Here is a 19,668-nt window from a genome sequence, read left to right as displayed (position 1 = left end):
TCTTCCATCTTCCATTGTCTTAATCAGCTTAATTGTTAAACTCAAGGTATGTCTGAATGGCGTTATGCAATGCTGGCCAAAGACACCCAGGCTGCTTGCAAACATGCTCGCAGAGGTAGCAGGAACAATAAAGCAGCAGTAGCCCAGCAGTCCATCTGGACTTTCATCTCCTACATGTCAGCAGGACTAATTCATCCAAACACGGTGCTATACTTATGTGGTAAGTTGTTCCCATGCTCAGGTTTCAATGTATAACTGTCTTGCATGTAAAGATGCCTCGTATTGCTCTTGAGCAGCTGTGATCTAAGTGTGAATACATTTTATATTACTGTGCCTGAAGAAAAGCAAAAATAGCAGGCATCAGCCTTACTGTATTTAGTAAATTTACCATGTCTTGACGCATGTAGTTTTGCTGTAATTTGAAATATGTTAAAAGATGAGATTATAAAATATTGTCTAGCTGCTCTGTAAGATATTCACTGTACTGATAACCCAGCTGCATATACTGAGATTGTTAAATTAATCAATACCAAAATAGCATCTCTTGAGCCTAATTATCTTTGCTAATTATTTTTATTTAAAGAAATTAAGGGAAATTGCTTAAGGACTAGAACAGACCTTGTTAATTTTGTACTGCTGCTGTGCATAGAGCTGCACAGAGGACTTTTATAAGGGTGCATGTATTTGGAAGAAATATTGACCTGCTTTGTGTTTATACATAGTCAGTGGGATGTGCATATGTCTAAGTGTTGTAATCTTCATTAAGTTGCTATGCTGTGGGGAGAGACAAAATAGCACTCAGGGGTCTCCCCAGAAAAGGAGCAAGCTCGGTCTTTTCTCTGAGTGGATGATATGAGGAAATATTCACAAGATATTGGTAAATATGTGGAGATTTGTACCCAAAGAAAAAACTTCAGAGAGAAATTAATATGGTCCAAAGAGGGGAAAAATGGAGTTTGGTTTGTTTTTATTGAGTCTGTCTTGGTTCTAGTAATAAACTGTATCCTAATGTTGTACGTTAAATTCACATAGGTAAAGTTAAACTCTGGGAAAAGACCCCAAACCCTTCTGGCATGCTCTTTTTATTTAACATGTGATTCATTAAAAATTGATAAATTGCCTTTTAAATGAAGGCTGTAGTCTGAATTCTATTTCTTCTCCTTGAAACAGCTGCACGAGGAACAAAGAATGGGATAGCTTCTGAGCACCCTTTGTCACCTATATGCTCTCATCGAGTGACCGAGCTTTTCGTATTGCTCAGGTAACATGTTTTCCTGCAGGAAGAACTCAGCCTAGGTGTCTCAGTGATCATACAGAGGCCACCTCCCTAAAAATTACGCTGTTCTCTGACCCACTCCAGGTCTCACAGTTCAGGCTAATCATTGACAGGGCTTTTACGATCGCAAGCTTTTAGTGAAGCTTTGATAAGACACTCCAGCAGTTAGTGGCAAATGAAGACAGTCTGCACAGCAGGGACTCCAGGGAATGAATGGATTTTTTTCAGCGGCAGTAAAGGAAATCTGACTTTTAACACTGGCGTTATAAAACGGCATAATGTGTGGCCGACGGCTGAAGAGATTTGTTGCTTTTTGGACATTAGTTTTCATAAGGATAGTCGCTGGGCTTGCCGGAGAGGGAAGATCTGTGTGGAAAAAGGACCCTAACTCCAGTCCCGTGAGTGAAACACAGATGTTTTTGTATGACACTTTCCCCAAAGAGTTTCTCTGGGGCATAGGGACAGGGGCGTTCCAGGTGGAAGGCAGCTGGAGGAAGGACGGGAAAGGATCCTCCATCTGGGACCGCTTCATCCACACGGAGTTCAGAGATGCTGACAGCACGGACGTTTCCAGTGACAGTTACAACTTGCTGGACAAAGATCTGTCAGCTCTGGATTTTTTGGGAGTTACCTTTTACCAGTTTTCAATTTCGTGGTCGAGGCTTTTTCCCACTGGGGTGGTAGCAGCTCCCAACGAAAAAGGACTCCAGTACTATAACACCCTTATTGACTCTCTAGTCTACAGAAATATTGACCCCGTGGTTACCCTGTACCACTGGGACCTGCCCTTGACACTGCAAGAACAATATGGGGGATGGAAAAATGAATCAGTAATTGATATATTCAACGACTATGCCACCTTTTGCTTCCAGACCTTTGGGGATCGTGTTAAGTATTGGATTACCATCCATAATCCTTACTTAGTTGCTTGGCATGGGTATGGCACAGGTATTCATGCTCCCGGAGAGAAAGGGAAAGTAACCACTGTCTACACTGTAGGACACAATCTGATCAAGGTACAGTATAGTAAGGTTTTATAAACTGATCTTGCACTGTCATAGGAAATAATGGGATGAATCAATCGTGTAATCAATGTTAAAAAAATAATCAAAGAATGTGAAAACATCAAGAAATAACCCTTAGCTAAGGCAGTTGTTTTTTTTCAAAATCTCAAATTGATTTCAATGTTGTAGTCACAACAGCTGACTCAGTAATTATTTGTTTTAAGGTGCTTGTTTATTGATTTATTTAAATTTCTTTTTGCCTACAACATCTGTCTATTAAAGACCATAGTTTTCCCTCTTTTTTCTTTTCATTTAGTTACACTGAAATGACTGTTCAGTCATTCAGCTACGCTAAAATGACCGTTCCATTAGTTTATACAGAGATTTAGTTCTATTTGCCTATTGGATCAGTTTTACTAGCAGTAGAAGATGTGTATATATGATTACTTCTGGCTTAGTAAGATCATACTGCAAAATGTTTATCACTGAATTAGCGAGGTCATCAGTTCTTGGTTTGAGAAGAAAACAAATGTCCCCTTCAGTATTTAAGAGTTTCAAAATTACATTATTTCTGTAGCATTTTCAGCATTTTAATTTTTATGTTGGTGCTATTTTATGTATTGGCTATCTTCTACAGAATTACACAACTGAAAGGCTTGATCCCATGATCAATAGCTTCAGCAGCTGCAGTACTGGGTCCTAAGTTCATGGTATTTTTTTTTTGGAAAGGACAAAAAGAAAAGTCTGAAGTGGGTTGTATCTTTAAGGAAAAATGCGGAGACATTCATGCTGGTGCTTTACAGAGTTTACAGCATCTCTAATAGATTATGAATTTCATTCTACAGAGTAGCTTGTCTGTATGCATAAGAATATATATTCTTATTTTCTCATGCTATTATTTTAAAACAATTTCCAATAACAGCAGTTTAAGATAATTAACAATATAAATATAGCTTTTTTTATCTGTAGTGCTCAAAGTACTATAAAGAGCAAGTCATGGTCCTGTCTGTTTGATAGAGAAGCTAGTATAATGCCCCCTGCTCAAACAATTCCTAGCTGTCACAAAGAGAATTTTTGTACTACATACCCTGCATTACAAATATAATTAAGAAATAAATCTGAATATATTTGTCATACAGAAAGAAATATTTATGTTGGGAAATATTAACTACCAGAGCAGTTAAAACATTCTGCAACTTCTATATCATGTATTAGTTTCCAGGCCTCGACTTGGAGAATAACCTTTTTCAGAAAACTCACTCTGCAGTCAGTAGAAGATTTATACAAAAAAAAAAAAAAAGTCATTCAGTATCTAGAGTTACTGATTTCAGACAGCACAAAAATAATCTAACTATAGAGATTTGTGAAGCGTCTCAAAGAGAACTGACGTCCAATCATTTTTTTCATTCTCAAGTGTTATATATGATACAATACATGTAAAAGACACAACACGAGTTTGTGGTATTGCTTGCCTGAGTTTCTGAGTGGCACAATCAAAATTGGGTTATCCACTAGGCAATTTCTAAATTTTCCCACTCTAAAATCCATGTAAGCAGCACACAGCACAGAGCGCGATACCTCTGCTGAAGAATCAACTAGGTGTGCCAGGAAGTCAAGCACAGCTGGGTCTGATATTCAAATTACTTAATTAATTTCCTTGTATAATATTATTTAACTCAGTCTTTATCTAATAGTTCATTCTAGCCTTAAAATCTGTGCATCCAAGTATAAAACAAATTACCTAAATGAAAGAATTAATGAGACTTTTCAGCAACATTAGCTGTTGTTGTTGTTGTTGTTGTTACTGGGCAGAAGTTATTTTCATGTGGTATCTTTCTCACAGCACCATGAAAATTGCCTGATGTACTAGCAATTTTCTCCTGTGACACTAAAATTCCTGAAGATTTTAGGTCTTCATTACAAAGTATCTTAACTTTGTAGTAATGCATTTGAGAAACTGGAGCATGATGTTTTGGGGTTGGAGATGGAATTGAAGCTCTTGAGGAGCCTGTTGACATGAGTCAATTTTGTTGTAAAAATTCCCATTTATGTCAGTGGCTTTAGGAAGAGCCAAGTTCTTGTCCATATGAAGGCTTCCTTTTCGGACAGCCTGTTGAAAGACAATATTCTTATCCCATCCTAGGTACATTACCAGGTACACCTGTTAAATATGCTGAGCAGGAAAACCAGATCTGTAATGCTCAAGAGAAACTAATCTAAACTAATCTAGCCATCACTCTGTTACTTAGCAAACAGCTGAATAATCATTCTAAAGCCTTTTTGTAGAAATATACAGAGTATCTTTAGATAAACCATAGATGGGTCTCTCTCGTTAGTCCTACTTTTAGTTTAATTTGCCAGTGCACTGTTGCAATTGCAGTGTTGTGAGAGCAAACTACCAGTTGCATAAGGGAGTGTTTTTATATGGTATATCCATTATAAACTGAAGCTAGGTTTCAGAGAATCACAAAAACAATATAACAGATCATAAACTGCAGCTTTTCTGGACTTTGGATTATTTTGTTTTAAGAACAGTTTGAAAGTCAATGAAGATTTTTGTGTCTCTAGAAGAGGGCTGAAGAATTTTTCTCTTAACTGACAATTTTAGTAGATTAAAGAAACCCAACAGCTCAAAACTCAAATAATTGGGTGGCAAAAGGAAGAAGTCCATACAATTTAAAACCAATAAAATAACAGTCTGCTTCCGTGAATGAATTCTGGTAGGTCATTAGGTTGATAATTATCAAGGATTTTCAACAAAAGGAGGGCTTACCTATCTTCATCAAACTCAAGAGACATATACTGTTATTAGCATGAAGTATTATGTATCAGCTAACACGTGCTTTCCTTCTTTCCTGCTTGCATCCCTCTAAGGCAATACCAGATGCATCTACATCTAAAGGCAAGAGACAGTCTTGCCTTTTACATAAATAAAGAGGACTACTGAACAGAGAGGCAAAGGCTGCTAAGCAGAGTGCTTAGGAACGCCACACAGGGAAAACAGTATATAGAAGAACACCATTTCAATTTAAAATACACATTGCATGTTACTATGTATGATAAACACAGAGGGTCATAATGGCTGCCAACCATTTTAAAGGACCTGATACTACTTGCCAGGAAATGAATAGGAAATCTGAAGTTTGAAGCTTATGAATTGCTAAGGTGTTCACGTAGGTAAAACTCTTTTCGGTTGGATGATCATTATCACTAATATTTGGAACACATGAAATCTTATACCGTATGGAGAGTGACAGTCAATCTGTATCTCCTTTATTCATTAAAGCAGACACCACTTTACCAAAGCAACATTGCAAAGCAATTAATAAGATGTGACTTGCCATGTGACACTTGAAAGACACATCAAAGACACAGAAACTGTGAGCTTGCTTCTGAGGCAGCTGTCATACTGAGATAGAGAAGAAAAAAATTGCACACAGAAAAATTACATGGATTTCTTTGATTTAATAGTAACTAAATTGGACAAGAAGCAGGAAAGTATAAAGCAGGTGAATCATTGTGACTGGAGCTAAATCAGATATTTACCTGATCTATCATCACCATTAACTCTGGATCTAGTTATGTTCTTTCTATATATTACTTAGACTGAGGTTTGTAAATATCACAAACTACAGACCAGGCTGCCTTTTCGTTCTCTGTATTGGTGCCCTCCAGGCACTTCTGCCTTTGCTAAGTAACAGGCAGATACAGGCTTGCTTTTTTGTTTGTTTGTTTGTTTTCTGTTAAAGACCATTCACACTCCCCATTTCCTTCCATCTTGCAGAAAACCCCAGGAGAAAACTATCAGAATACAGAAATCTCCCTACAATTTTTTATTTTATTTTCATGGGCTTGGTTTCATGACATATACTGGGAAAAGGCAACACATTCCCTTTCAAATATGATGTCTCCATATAGATCTGTTACAGATCAGGTTCATCTCTGAGCCCAGCTGTGTTACTCCCTGCTCTTTGGTAGCAGTCTCTATGCCAGGATCTCTTCATGGACACCATCATCTTTGGGATGTTTGGATGAGCTTTTCCCAAAGAAGTACCATAATTCATTCTCTTAAAAAAAAAATTCTACCGAATGAATGGGGAATCATTTTTATCTCTAAGTCCACCCAGACACTTTCTTCCTTTTCTGCAAAGGGTCCTCCTCTCCTCAGGGTCTAGAAGGATGAAGCTACGCCAGTGCCCATATTTCTTACTGGAGGAGGGAAATTGGTCTCCATCAAGGATAGCTCTAGGACAGACAGTGGATTTGTCTATGCTTGTAAATGTCTTTGCCAGAGGATTTTTCAAACAGTGGCCATCATCAGTGATGACAGTATTTTGCAAGTTTTGAATCAGAACTGATTCACACCTTTTTATACAATTAGTTATTTTCAGCCTAGCTTTCTTACACTTCTTGGAAATCATCAGGAAAGATGCAAGCCAAATGCAAGATGGATAGCATACAACAAATTTGATAGTAAAACCTCAGTCCTTCAAACCACTCGTTCAGAAACTTAGTCACCTGCATGTCAAGAGCCTTTTTTTTTCTTCACAAGGATTCAGCTTCAGAGTCAGTTTGCCAAAAAAAAAGAAAAAAAAAAAAGTTTTAGCTCTACTGACCACATGTCATCTTTACCACAGACCAGAAGTGCCTTGAACTGAAATAAACTCTCCAAATGAGCCCCACACACCTGTTCTTCTTCTAAAGTGATTTTTACACCATCGTCATCAAATTCTCTATTCTAGCTCCTCATGGTTTGAAAAAACAAACAACACAAAGTGAGAATCATTTTATTAGGATTTTTTAAATTCTAATTCTAAATGTTCTTGCTCTCTAGCACTCTGAAATAACTCCGTATACACCTGGCTTTGTTTTGTGTGCTCATTGCTGAGGCATTCAGGGAAAACTGCTTTACTTTAATAAACCTTATGAACTTGAAAGTGTCGGTCTTTCAAGAATAAGCTTTTTGTCTACATACAACATAATTTACAGGGTCAGAGTTTGAAGCACTATGAGAATATTTCAAGAAGAGGGGAGAACAACACAGTTGTCTTTATTTTATTAAATCAACTCATTCTATTTAGCCTTTTTACAGGGTTAATGCTAACTGACATAGCACTTGCTGTGCCTTTCAAATCTATGGAATAATTGCTATACTAATACCAGGACAATATGCTGAAATTAATGTCATGCATATCTAGAATAAATACACAATATCGATCCTGCTTTCACTGTGTACTTAGCCTTGACATTTGTCCTTGATCTAACAAGGAAAGTGAAAGATTAGGGATTAAACTGTAACTGAAAGGGGGGGGGGGGGGAAGAAAAAGAAAAAAAAATAGTCAAGATTTTCTCAATATAGCCATTATAATGGCTATAATATATATATATGATAGAGCTTTTAGAATGATGTTTATTTCATGCTGTCTTACAGAACAAATGCTAACAATCGGTTGGTTCCATCAATAATAGTGTGTTTAGAGAACACCCTTCATCTGAGGGTGCTAAGCTGCCTTACAGACAATTAACTAAAACCAGAAATATTGACAAGCAGATGCTATTGCCTCTGCTACATCTGTAAAGACCTTAATATAGACCAGCCACAATTATTTTTGAATAGATGTAACCTTCAGAACTAGGAGATGACACACATGAATTTGTGCTGTGAAAATGCTATCTTGACTTACCCTAAATGTACGTATTTGTATTTGTACTAGACGTCTGCTCCTGTACAATTGTACCTGTGGCTGTTTTCACAGGTGCAGGCAATGTTTTAGTAGTAACTTTACTTTCTTCCAATCAACCTCCTGAAATTGTGTATGAATATAATGAGTTCTCCCTGGTTGTTTTGTCGGTCATGCATGCTAATTAGTTGTTTTTTTGGCAAAGACTTCTTTCTCCACCTCATTTAGAAACATGGAATTGCTAAGATTTACCTGATGCCACTGTCATGCTACTTGGCCCTGTGAATAACACAGTTGATTTCAGCAGGGCTTTTCTTGTTAAGCCAGTGCAAATATACACCTTTCATTAAACAGTGGTGGTAGTAGGCTGTGTCTGGGAAAAAAATATATATCAACCATGTGAGAAATCCCTTGGGGCAGATGCCTGTGCAGGCTAACACCAAAACAGGCCTGGCCACCTGGGGCTGAAGGGACCTTCTGGAGAGGACAGTGAGGGGATGGCATTGGCCATATACATTTTCTGACAAGACCAGTAAGAAATCCCTTTTATAATATCATGACTGTATCTTGCAGTTCGTCTCCTGAGTACAACTTTGCTGATTTCCCTTTAGCCTGAATCTCAAAGGTTAATGTTGCTTTATCAGTACTTTCAAAGACAGACCTTGAACGAATGTTACGAGCATGACCTTAGAAACCATAAACAACCGATACAAAAAATTTCACAAACGGTACTTCTGCAGTAGTCCTGAGCTTAGCTAAATATCTACCTGACACCAGGCCGTTTGTTGGTTTGGGGTTTTTTTAAGCTGTCAAGGCTGTGCATTTCTAGATAAATTAACTGAAATTTTTGTCAAATGTAAGCAACACTGTTTGGTTTGGTAATGATGACAGTCTAACTCAGCACTCTAAGTGTTTCACAATGCTTCTTGATGTTTTTTCTGGGTGCAAACAGTTATTTTCTTTCCAGCTCAGCATATAGAGCCACACTTCAGGAGCAATGTAAACCTTGAGTTATTTAAAAACTCATCAGCGGGAGAGAGGTCAGCTCCTCTCCTCTGTCACATCCTCCTCCTTCACCCTGATCCAGAGCCATCCTTCTCTGACACCCTAACAATCCTGTTTTCCTATAGGACTCAGGACAATGCTAGTGGTTCCTAAATCTCCCATATATTCCTGTTAATGCATAGGCCGTAGAAAGCTTGAGTGCTGTGATCTCTTATTTAAGCAATTAACAATGTGACATTTGAAGGTAATTCTGGTGTGTGACAATGTTAAGCCTTATAAAATGTGATGAAGATCAGAAAAATTGAATTAAGATGTGATACAAGGCATGCTTTCATTGCCACTAACGCTCTTAGCAAAACTTCTGTCTATCCTAGAGAAGTCCGTATTTGGCCTATCATGAGTACTGAATCATGTCATAATCAATAAAATTTAGGAGATGAGGCTGACAGATTTTCTTTTCAAATGAAAGTGGTACTGCTCTCAGAATGAATACTTAAAATGAATATTTGCTCTATTTCATGTACTGTCAGGAAAATTATCACGTTATATCTTCAAAGAAGAAATGAACTAAAAGCCTGGATCAAAATTCTCACACAGAACTATAAAACTTGACATTTTATTTCAAACTTTGCAGCTGCAGCTTGCACCTTTCTCTAAATTTTATAGTTAGAGTCTGTGCAAATACTTAAAAGTTGAACACTTGTGCGATTAGTCCAAATTCAAACCGCTGGAAGTAAATGGCAAGAACAACAATATGGGGTGGACGTGGTTTCATCAGAGTAAATCCAGGTTGCCCCCATAGTACAGACCAATCAATAGCACAGAGCCAACGTTGACAAAGGAAACATAATTTGAGGTTTATCATTTATGTAAAAATTGGAAAAACAGTTTAAAATTTTAACCGTGTCAGTGATCACTGCTTTACAAAGAAAGAACTAGCTGGGACTCTGTTCTCTGAGTTCAAATCCCACTGTCAACAGCAGTTTAGCCCCAAAGTGCCTGGAAGAGCTATTCCACATACCTGCTGGGACATCTTGCAACCTTCAGACCCATGTTAAAAGACAAAAAGCCACAAGCCTGATGTGTCACAGGAACAGCACACAGGAGATGCTGAGCATTACCATCATCTGAGGACCTTGCATTACAACAGTTATTGCCCACTGCAGCTGTGCAGTGTGGTTATTGTACCTTAACCATTCATCAATATTGCCATAGAATTTTGCAGCAAATCAGATCTAGCTACCTGGTTGTCTAGCTGCTTGCACATGCAGGGATTTATTAAAGAGTAATAATTTAATGTTATTTTTCTCTTACCAGGCTCATGCAAAAGTTTGGCATAACTACAAAAAACACTTTGAACCATATCAGAAGGGGCTGATGTCCATAGTCTTGGGATCCCACTGGATCGAACCCAACAGATCGGATGATGCTTTGGACATCTCTAAATGCCAGCAGTCTGTGGAGAGAGTACTTGGATGGTTTGCTAAACCCATCCACGGGGATGGTGATTATCCAGAAGAACTGAAAAATGAATTATCTTTTTTGCCACGCTTTACTGAGGATGAAAAAAAGTACATAAAAGGAACAGCTGACTTCTTTGCATTTTCCTTTGGTCCTAATAACTTCAAACCTCCAAACACTCTACCGAAAATGGGACAAAACTTGTCACTCAATTTGAGGGAAGTACTGAACTGGATTAAACTGGAATACGACAGTCCTCGGATCTTGATTGCGGAGAATGGCTGGTTCACTGACAGCCATGTGAAAACCGATGACACCACAGCCATCTACATGATGAAAAACTTCATAAATAAGGTTTTACAAGGTTTGTGTGCAAGTTAGTTGTTGGATTTTTGGAGAGTTTTTAAATATAATTTCTAAGATCATTTAGCTTTTTAATGATTTAATCTTTTTTAAAAGACATAATGGTGACTAAGTTAATTATTAATTTTTTTCTACTGCATGAGTACAAGTCATGGATCAGGATCCACTGGTGCTAGGTGTTGTACAAACAGAAAAAAAAAATGTAGTCTCTGTCCCAGGAAGCTAAAGTCCAACATCTGGGTACAAAACTGAGTCAGAAATGAATGTAAACAAATATATTGCATATCACTTTTTCACTGATGGCAGCCCAACTGTAAAATCTTCATGTGGGTACATACCTTGACAGCAGGAAAATGAGGCAGTGACAACAGGCTGTCATCGCCATGCTGAGGTTCTACTCTAGTGCCAAACACACAAAGTAAATCAGCAGAAAAACAGTAATCGTTCCTCAAGATTACGGAATGGCAAACAGAGATAATGTGTTTTAAATACACCGTTTTAATCTCGGTATTTTCCCTTCGTAATGCCAGAGTGCAGGGTGTGCTGTCTGAAGGCAAAAGATTTAATATTATACAAAACATAAACACTGTTAATAACTGAAGCCTCTGCAAAACCAGTATTATTTTTCCCCATCCCATTTTTCAGCTTCGGTGCTGGGGGAGTGACACCTACTGAGCCTTAGAGCAGGGCAGTGCCTTCTGCATCATATACCACATGCCATATTGTTGTCATGGGTTGGCTCAGATCCTTCATGAAAAACCTTTCTTATCCTCAGAAAAGGGAAAACGTGAGAAGTCAGGAAGTCAGGAAGTCCTGTATCACCAAAAAACATAATTAAGCTTCTAATGAAGATTGTCCATGTAAAGTTGATCCAAGTCGTAAACTTCACACAGGCTAATATATACGGTATGGCCTGACTTTGCCAGATTTTGAGGAGGTTACGTTCCAGTATCCAGTTTATGCTATTTTAAATACTGCATTGACACAGCGGGGAATCCTAGGTGCAGGCCTGGATTTGAAGATGCGTAGCAGGTAGATTTCTGGACACTTATGGAAGAAATCCATAGCATGCACCTTTTCAATCTTCTAGAGCAGACCTGCCTGTAAAAAACATCTGTGCATCCAAACTTCTGAAATACTTGGTTCAATGTTCAACCAATAACCACAGAACTGTAATCTACATTTATATGTATAATGATACTTCAATCCCTGCTTCAAAATACAGGATTACCTCTTAACTAACGCATTTTCTGGTGAAGCAAACTTTGTCTAATCAGGAGTACCATTTGGAATATATTCTCATATTTTAACTGACAGAGAAGTCAGGTATAACATAAAGGTGCTCCTTGCAGCAAAACCAATGAGATCTTTTTAACCTCAAAATGTCATTTATATAGGCCAGATTGTAATGGGCTCGTGGCTATTTTTTGGGTGGTCCTGTGTGGAGCCAGGAGCTGGACTCAATGATCCTTGTGGGTCCCTTCCAACTCAGGATATTCTGTGATTCTAATTGGAGCTATAGCTTTTTGGTGGCACGCATAAATCTGTCAATATTGAAACCAACACTTCTACAGGAGGACCCCAAGACTCCAACTATAGTAGACTCATAAATGCCTCAAGATCTGCTTCCATGGATGTTAACTCTGGTGACAAATTAACTCCTGACCTCTTCTACATTCAGCCCCTTGTTCTTGCCCCTTGGCCATCCCCTTAGTTTTTAGGAGGACTTTTCTCCTTCTCGCTCCGAATTTCAAGTGAAGATCCTGACTTCTGTTGTCTTCTCCTCCTACACTGTATTCTCTGCATAGGCAACAGACACCAGTTCAGACGCTTCTTTGCAGGCAATGCACAGATTTATGTGTCTATTCAACAGATCTCTCTTTTTTGTCTAAATGCAAAACTTGGTCTTTTTCTCTCTGGTGTCACTATGTGGATGGTTAGGTATTAGTAAAGCTCAGCAAGGCAAGTAGCCCTCCTTAATTTCTTCACCACATTCATCCATCTCCTTTTGCTTCCACTGCAAACACTACAAATATACTCTCATTGTGATCCACAGGATCTCTACCTATCATCCATCTAAATATTAATTATTTTTACCACAAAATGTACATAAAATAGTGTGTGTGTGTGTGTGTGGGGGGGGGGTGGTCCTAGCCATTTAAACAGCCAAATCTCTCATCTAGGCATGCATCATCACAATTATTGCAGTGCCTTTTGCTCAGAGAATTTAATTTAGACTCCATCTATTCAGAGTGCTTCTACAAAAAATAATTTTTCAAAAATGTCATTTAGGCTGTCCCTATGTGCCTACTTCCAGTGACTCAACCTTCCCAATTTCAGACATGAAGTACTCATCTTTGCTTTCAAGGGCATTCTGGCCTATTTCTTTATTCTCTACATCATTCTCCGCCTCCAGGTTTTGCATTTGATATTCTCAAAGATTTTTGTGTCTTCTCCCATGGTTACCCTAATATTTAGAAGTTGCTTCTCTTCAAAATACGTGCATTACTTCATTAAATTCCCTTATCTTCTTGCCAGTGCTCCATCCTTATCTAACTGTTTCTTATATACTGACACTAAATTCTTGGGCTTTCTGATCTTTTTAACCAGCAGCCAGTAAAATACACTGCTGGACTATGACAGTACACCTGGGTACCTTGTTCTCTGCTGTTTGAATACAAATACTGTGCAAAACCATCTTCTGACATTGCAGCCTGTTGTGACTAAGGCAAAAAAGTTGACTGGAAATATAAAATTATGCAAGCTGAAATGCTGTCCTGGGAAAATAAGGCAAAATATTGTTGGGTGAGAGCTTTACATCGGAATACTTCATCTTTATTACTTGGCGGACAGGTAAAATACGGCTGTCCATTTGTCTGTGTCAACATCCACAGTAACCCTGTTTGCTCACTGCTTTGCCCTTGATATTCCAGCCCTTATGAGTTAGCGTGGGGAGTTATCCTGCATTAGTTCCTAGCTAAAAGGTGGCAATTAGCCATTAACAGGACTGATTGTGGAATTTGGACTTTTTTCTTCCAGGTTGCCAGTTGGCATGTGGTCTAAGTGCGTGATGAATGTTGATATTACTTGGTGTCCAGCAAGAAGCTGGTTTGGAAGTTTTACCATCCTTCCTAGTGATCAGGTTCCACATCAGAGAAAGCATTAATTTTGTTATCTTCCTCACACGCTAGACGTAAGAGCATAATCTTTTACAAAGTATAGAGACAATAAGAAGAAACATGCATTTCATGTGACTAAACCAAGCATTTCCATCTCTGGGTTGATCCATCCAGCTTCTTCTGAAGTCATATGTCCATACCAACACATTTAATTTTTAGAAGCTGAAGAGACATTCATGAATGTTAGAACTTGCAGGGATACTTTAAGTAAAGGTTGGACAATAAAAGAAGGCTTTAGCCTCATGACAAGTACAAAAAAAGAAGCAATCTAAAACAAGTGATTTTTAGTCTTACTTTTTAGTCAGAATTCTCTAATTTTATTGGCAAAGATTTGTTATGGAAAAATCACCAAATGCAGCTAAAAAAAAAAAACAAACCACAAAACATTCAACACTAATTTCTTAAAGAACCAGTAACAGGTGGTTGATTTTTGGTTGGTTGGTTGGTAGGTTTTGGTTTCGTATTTTTACTGAGTAAGGACTAGGCTATACAATTTCTATCACAGTTTTGCAATGAATTACAATGGGCCAATAACCCTCTTAGCACTGACAAAACCCTCAAGATTTTCAAAGTGAATAGACCTTTCTCATAAATCATCCCTCATATATGTTAGAGTCCTAAATATATGGCTAATGAATGTTAATTTCTTTTATGCAGCTATTAAATACGACAACATAGATGTGTTCGGTTACACAGCCTGGTCGCTCCTTGACGGCTTTGAATGGCAACATGCTTACAACATCCGGCGCGGGTTGTTTTATGTAGACTTCAAAAGCGAAAAAAAGGAAAGGATTCCCAAGTCATCTGCACGGTATTATAAGCAAATCATACAAGAAAATGGCTTCTTCCCAAGAGAGTCTACCCCAAGTTTGCAAGCTCAGTTTTCCTGTGACTTCTCCTGGGGTATCACAGAATCTGTTCTTAAGGTAAGCGTAAAAATACTGAAAAGACCGGTGCTGGGAGGGCAATTCAGAGTTTTACTTTGTGAATGGAGGACTGAGTATAGCACCTTTTGTTCAGGAGTCTCAGTGCACATTACAAGCAGACCTTTTAAGCCTAGTCATAACTGTATAGGTTCAGTTTTATTGGTTTGATGGGTTCCTAGTGTGAGCTAGTCACAGGGTGCTGGGCACGTGTCCTTGGCAGCAGCAGACCCCAGTCCTTTGCTCTGCTCACCTGCTCCCAGCTGCAGATCAGATCAGGGAATTTTAGGCCAAGACATTGCTCCAGACTGGGTCGTTTTTCAACCAGGGGAGTTTGCCAATGCAGTTCACAGCATGGATATGTGGTTACCCACAGCAGCACAGGGGAAAGGGTGGCACAGAGCAGGGACAAGGTGGCCACCCTGGTGCAAGGAGAGTTAACTTCGCACTAGAGACCTCATCTAAAGCTACTGAACAAGACAGGAACAGATTCTTGGGTTGAGCCTGGCCAGAAGTGCCACTTACACAAGCGGGCAATCAGCCATTCTTTAAAAAGACTAGGCCACAGGTGAAGATAACCAACATCAGCACATGTAGCCTTTATCATTTTTGCTCACATCTAAAAACAGATCATGCCATTTTTTTTCCTAAACTGTTTCCCAAAGTACCTAGTTCTGCTTCAAATTTGGTAGATAATATGACCAATATCTATTGTCAGTGTTGAGATGCTCTTTGTCATCGTATACAGAAAAGTAGTCCAATGAAAAAAGTCAGCTTCAAAAAATACCAACAAAACTTTGTAATGTAACAGATTCACTGACACCTATAGAAAAAAAAAAAGTAAAGCTTCTATACATTTTGTTAATCATTCCATGTAAACACACAGCACAGAAAAGTCCATTTCCTTAAAAAAAAAAAAGGACATTTAATCTAAGTATTTTGAACTTCACTGTATGATTATAAATCCTACAAAAATGTTTAAAATTTGGAATAGTAAAAAAATATATTGCGTGACACAAAATCTTGTTAACATGTAGAAGATAGCAAGGATATAACTCATACTAAACACTACAAATTGTTTGTGTCAGATATTTGCATAGGCAGAAGGACTACCGGTAAGAACAAGGATCGCTGTACCATGGTTTCACAAGATTGATCTTAGCAGCAGTGCCAAAACAGTCCATGTCTGCCTTTTGCATCCCCTGTTGCTTCTTCTTAACCACCTCGTGGTCCTGTCAGCACCATGAGAACCCCTCTTTGCATGACCACAGAGTGAACCCCATGAGAAAGATTTATCTGTGTGAAAATGTATGTAGTGTAGGCTGGTGGCAGGGTCAGTATGACCCCACTTTAACACACTATTTTCGATTCCACAGGCGGAGTCCGTGGCTTCCTCACCCCAGTTCTGCGATTCAAACCTCTACCTGTGGAACGTCACAGGAGACGGGCTCCTGCACAAAGTGGAAGGGGTGAAGCTAAAAACCCGGCCAGCACAGTGTACGGATTTCGTCAGTATTAAAAAGCAACTCGACCTCCTGGAAAAAATGAAAGTCACCCACTACAGATTTGCACTTGACTGGTCACTAATCTTACCCAACGGAGATCTGTCAGTGGTCAACAGGCAAGTGCTGAGGTATTACAGGTGTGTGATCAGCGAGGTGCTAAAACTCAATGTCCAGTCTATGGTCACCCTGTACCACCCGACGCACGCCTACCTGGGCCTGCCGGCCCCTTTGCTGCAGACGGGAGGGTGGCTGAACCACTCTACTGCCTACGCTTTTCAAGACTACGCAGCTTTATGTTTTCGGGAGCTGGGTGATCTGGTGAAACTTTGGATTACAATAAACGAGCCTAACCGACTCAGCGATGTCTACAATAGGAGCAGCAGCGACACGTACCGGGCTGCGCACAACTTATTAATAGCTCACGCCATGGCCTGGAAGATATACGATGAGCAGTACCGGTCCTTCCAGCATGGCAAAGTGTCCCTGTCCCTGCACTCGGACTGGGCCGAGCCTGCCAACCCCTACTTCGAATCCCACGCCAAGGCTGCCAACAGATTCCTTCAGTTTGAAATTGGCTGGTTTGCCGACCCCATATTTAAGACCGGGGACTATCCAGCTACAATGAGGGAATACATTCTCTTTAAAAACAGAAAAGGCCTCTCACACTCTTCTCTGCCGTCTTTCACGAGCGAGGAAAAGAAGCTCGTTAAAGGTGCAGCTGACTTCTACGCGCTGAATCATTTCACCACGCGATTTGTGATTCACGAGCCCCAGAATGGGAGCCAGTACGAGTTTGACCGTGACATCCAGTTTCTGCAGGACATCACCTGCCTGAGCTCCCCTTCCCGCCTGGCAGTGGTGCCCTGGGGAGTGCGCAAGGTTCTGAAGTGGATTAAAAGAACCTACGGTGACATAGATATTTACATCACGGCCAATGGAATAGACGACCAGTCCTTAGACAACGACGAACTTCGGAATTATTACTTAGGAAAATATGTACAAGAGGTTTTAAAAGGTAAGTATATGATACATTCAAGCCTCTTGGAGCTCTTTTCATGGCATAGACCTAAGCCTTGCCCCAAGCAGTGCAAGTAGCTTGGACGAGGGGAGGGGCCTGCATCAACAGAGTAGCTAGTCTCAGAACTTCATAGAAGATGTTATTTCAGATCAACAAATACCAAGAGACAACTCTAATTTCTGCTCTACAGAGAAAGGAAAGAGCCTCCTTGCTTGCTTGCTTACCTAGAGTCATTGGACAGTAAAGCAGAAACAGGCCCAATGAGACCTGGAGGGGGACACAGAGGAAAGATGGCAGGTCATCAGATATTAAGGAGCTCCTATTGAAGGGAGAGTTCCAGTTCCTGCTCCTCTACTTGCTCTTCGCTCTGCACCTACAGAAATCTAGTTCTTTACTTTTGAGAAAAATTAATAGTTACGGAGGTAGAGAACAAAACCCAAGACTCTTTCTTTGTCCAAGGCAATGATCTTCAGCAATAGCTTATTGTTTTGTAGCAATGCCATGGAGGCCTCATCCCTCCCATCCCTTCTCCTCCAACCAGACATTAAAAAGGAGCAGTGAGCTCCGCACAGCTTTTCATGAGAAACACAGCAGAGCTCAGCCATTAGGCTGGGACCCAGGCAGCCACAAAAAGTTACCTGAAAGGCAGTAACTGAACCATACACCCAAAATAAGACTTTCAGTATAACGCTGCACTACTTCCTACTGGCAGTCACTGAAGACTTCCCTGATCAGGACATGGGGTGTCCAAAAGCTCTGCTGAGGAGCCTGTCCCCAAACACAGCCTGCGTATACTGGCTCTCTAGAAGCTAGCTATGTAAAAAATCAAATTACTCATGGCTAAACATGGCTTCAGATTACTTCTGGACACTAACAATAACCAGAGCATTCCCCCTCCAGCACTTAGCTCTTTCTCAGTCACCACAGGACTAATGAGTATTTGCTGATTTACTTTTCGTGCTGACTTCACATTACAAACAAGAGGACAATAAGTTATTCTGCTGTTACCCAAAGGAAAAGGTCATTTAAAGGGCACTCATCATAGCGTTCCCATTTTGGTTTTCAGATAGCATGATACTTCAGATACTTCACAGAAAGGTCTCCCCACTTTACAATGTTCTTGCTGAGTCCAGCTCACATCCCCAGTCATGTTCCCTGCTTACATATGGATTGGAGAGACCTTTACTCACCAAGGACTGCTACTTATGATTTTATTAAAGTATTTTCACTCAGTGCTTCCGTGCAGCATACTAACAGCCAAGTACACTGAGGGGCTGAGCAGCTGGATCTGGAATAAGGCAGGAACTGTGTGAATGTTTCTCTCAGGACCCAGACAAGCAGCTGCTCCCTGTGGGTCACTGCAGGTGGGTTCAGGCATGGTCCCATTGCCCAACTCAATGCAGGGGGTGGGAAGAAGGCTGGCAAGCACTTACCTTCCAAAGTGCCATTAATAAATGCAGGAATTCAAAGATACAGGCTAAGTATCTTTGTAAATCCACCTTTCACAGAGTAGGTCCAGAAAATCCCAAATTCTTTTATTTATTTATTTTGAAACAGTCTTATAATTAAGATAGCTGGAGCTGAGCATTATTGGAAGCACTAATTGTAAGTAAATATTTTCTGATGGTTATGCTTTTTACATTGATAATCATTCATTTCTCTTTTTTTTTTTTCCCTCCCAGCATACTACATTGATAAAGTCAAGATTAGAGGTTACTACGCATTTAAACTGACTGAAGAAAAATCCAAGCCCAGATTTGGATTCTTCACTTCTGACTCAAAAGGGAAACCTTCAATAAAATTTTACAACAAGCTGATAAGTAATAATGGCTTTCCTGCCGACTATTCAATCTGTGATCCTTCCAACAAAGAAAAGGAGTGTAGCTTCTGTTTATTTATTTCTCAGAAGAAACCATTAATATTCTTTGCCTGCTGTCTTTTCTCTACTCTTATCTTGCTCTTAACCATCATTGTTTTTCACAAAAGAAAAAGAAGAAAACGTTTTAAGGTAAAGAATATCCAGCGCATCTGTGTGTCACTTTAAAAGGGGGCACAAGCCCACTTTCAACAAGATTCATTGCTGCGTGCGTTCTACAGAGGGCCACACAGAATAGACAGTTGCAGAAAAGCACTACGAGTCACTCCAGTTATACTCACCAAGCATTTCGTTTGGAAACAGAAGGTAATTGCATGCACAGGAAGAAGAGCTACGACAACATTTGTCTCTCGTGAAATTACTTTTCTTCACCTTCT

General features: G+C 39.5%; 1 protein-coding gene across 1 annotated transcript; it reads left to right on the top strand.

The window, feature by feature from the left end:
* Positions 1–679: 679 nt before the first annotated feature.
* KLB (klotho beta) lies at positions 680–19,650 on the top strand. Its single transcript, XM_080590803.1, is given in 6 exon segments — positions 680–1,544; positions 1,546–2,292; positions 10,284–10,791; positions 14,627–14,895; positions 16,269–17,412; positions 19,098–19,650. Coding segments are annotated over 6 exon segments (3,123 nt in total). The 5' UTR covers positions 680–1,451; the 3' UTR covers positions 19,460–19,650.
* Positions 19,651–19,668: the final 18 nt, after the last annotated feature.

The sequence above is a fragment of the Anser brachyrhynchus genome (assembly GCF_964034855.1).
Source record: "Anser brachyrhynchus genome assembly, chromosome: 4".
NCBI classification, from domain to species: domain Eukaryota; kingdom Metazoa; phylum Chordata; class Aves; order Anseriformes; family Anatidae; genus Anser; species Anser brachyrhynchus.
The sequence above is the reverse complement of the archived record's forward strand: the minus strand, read 5'-3'. Positions and strand labels throughout refer to the sequence as shown.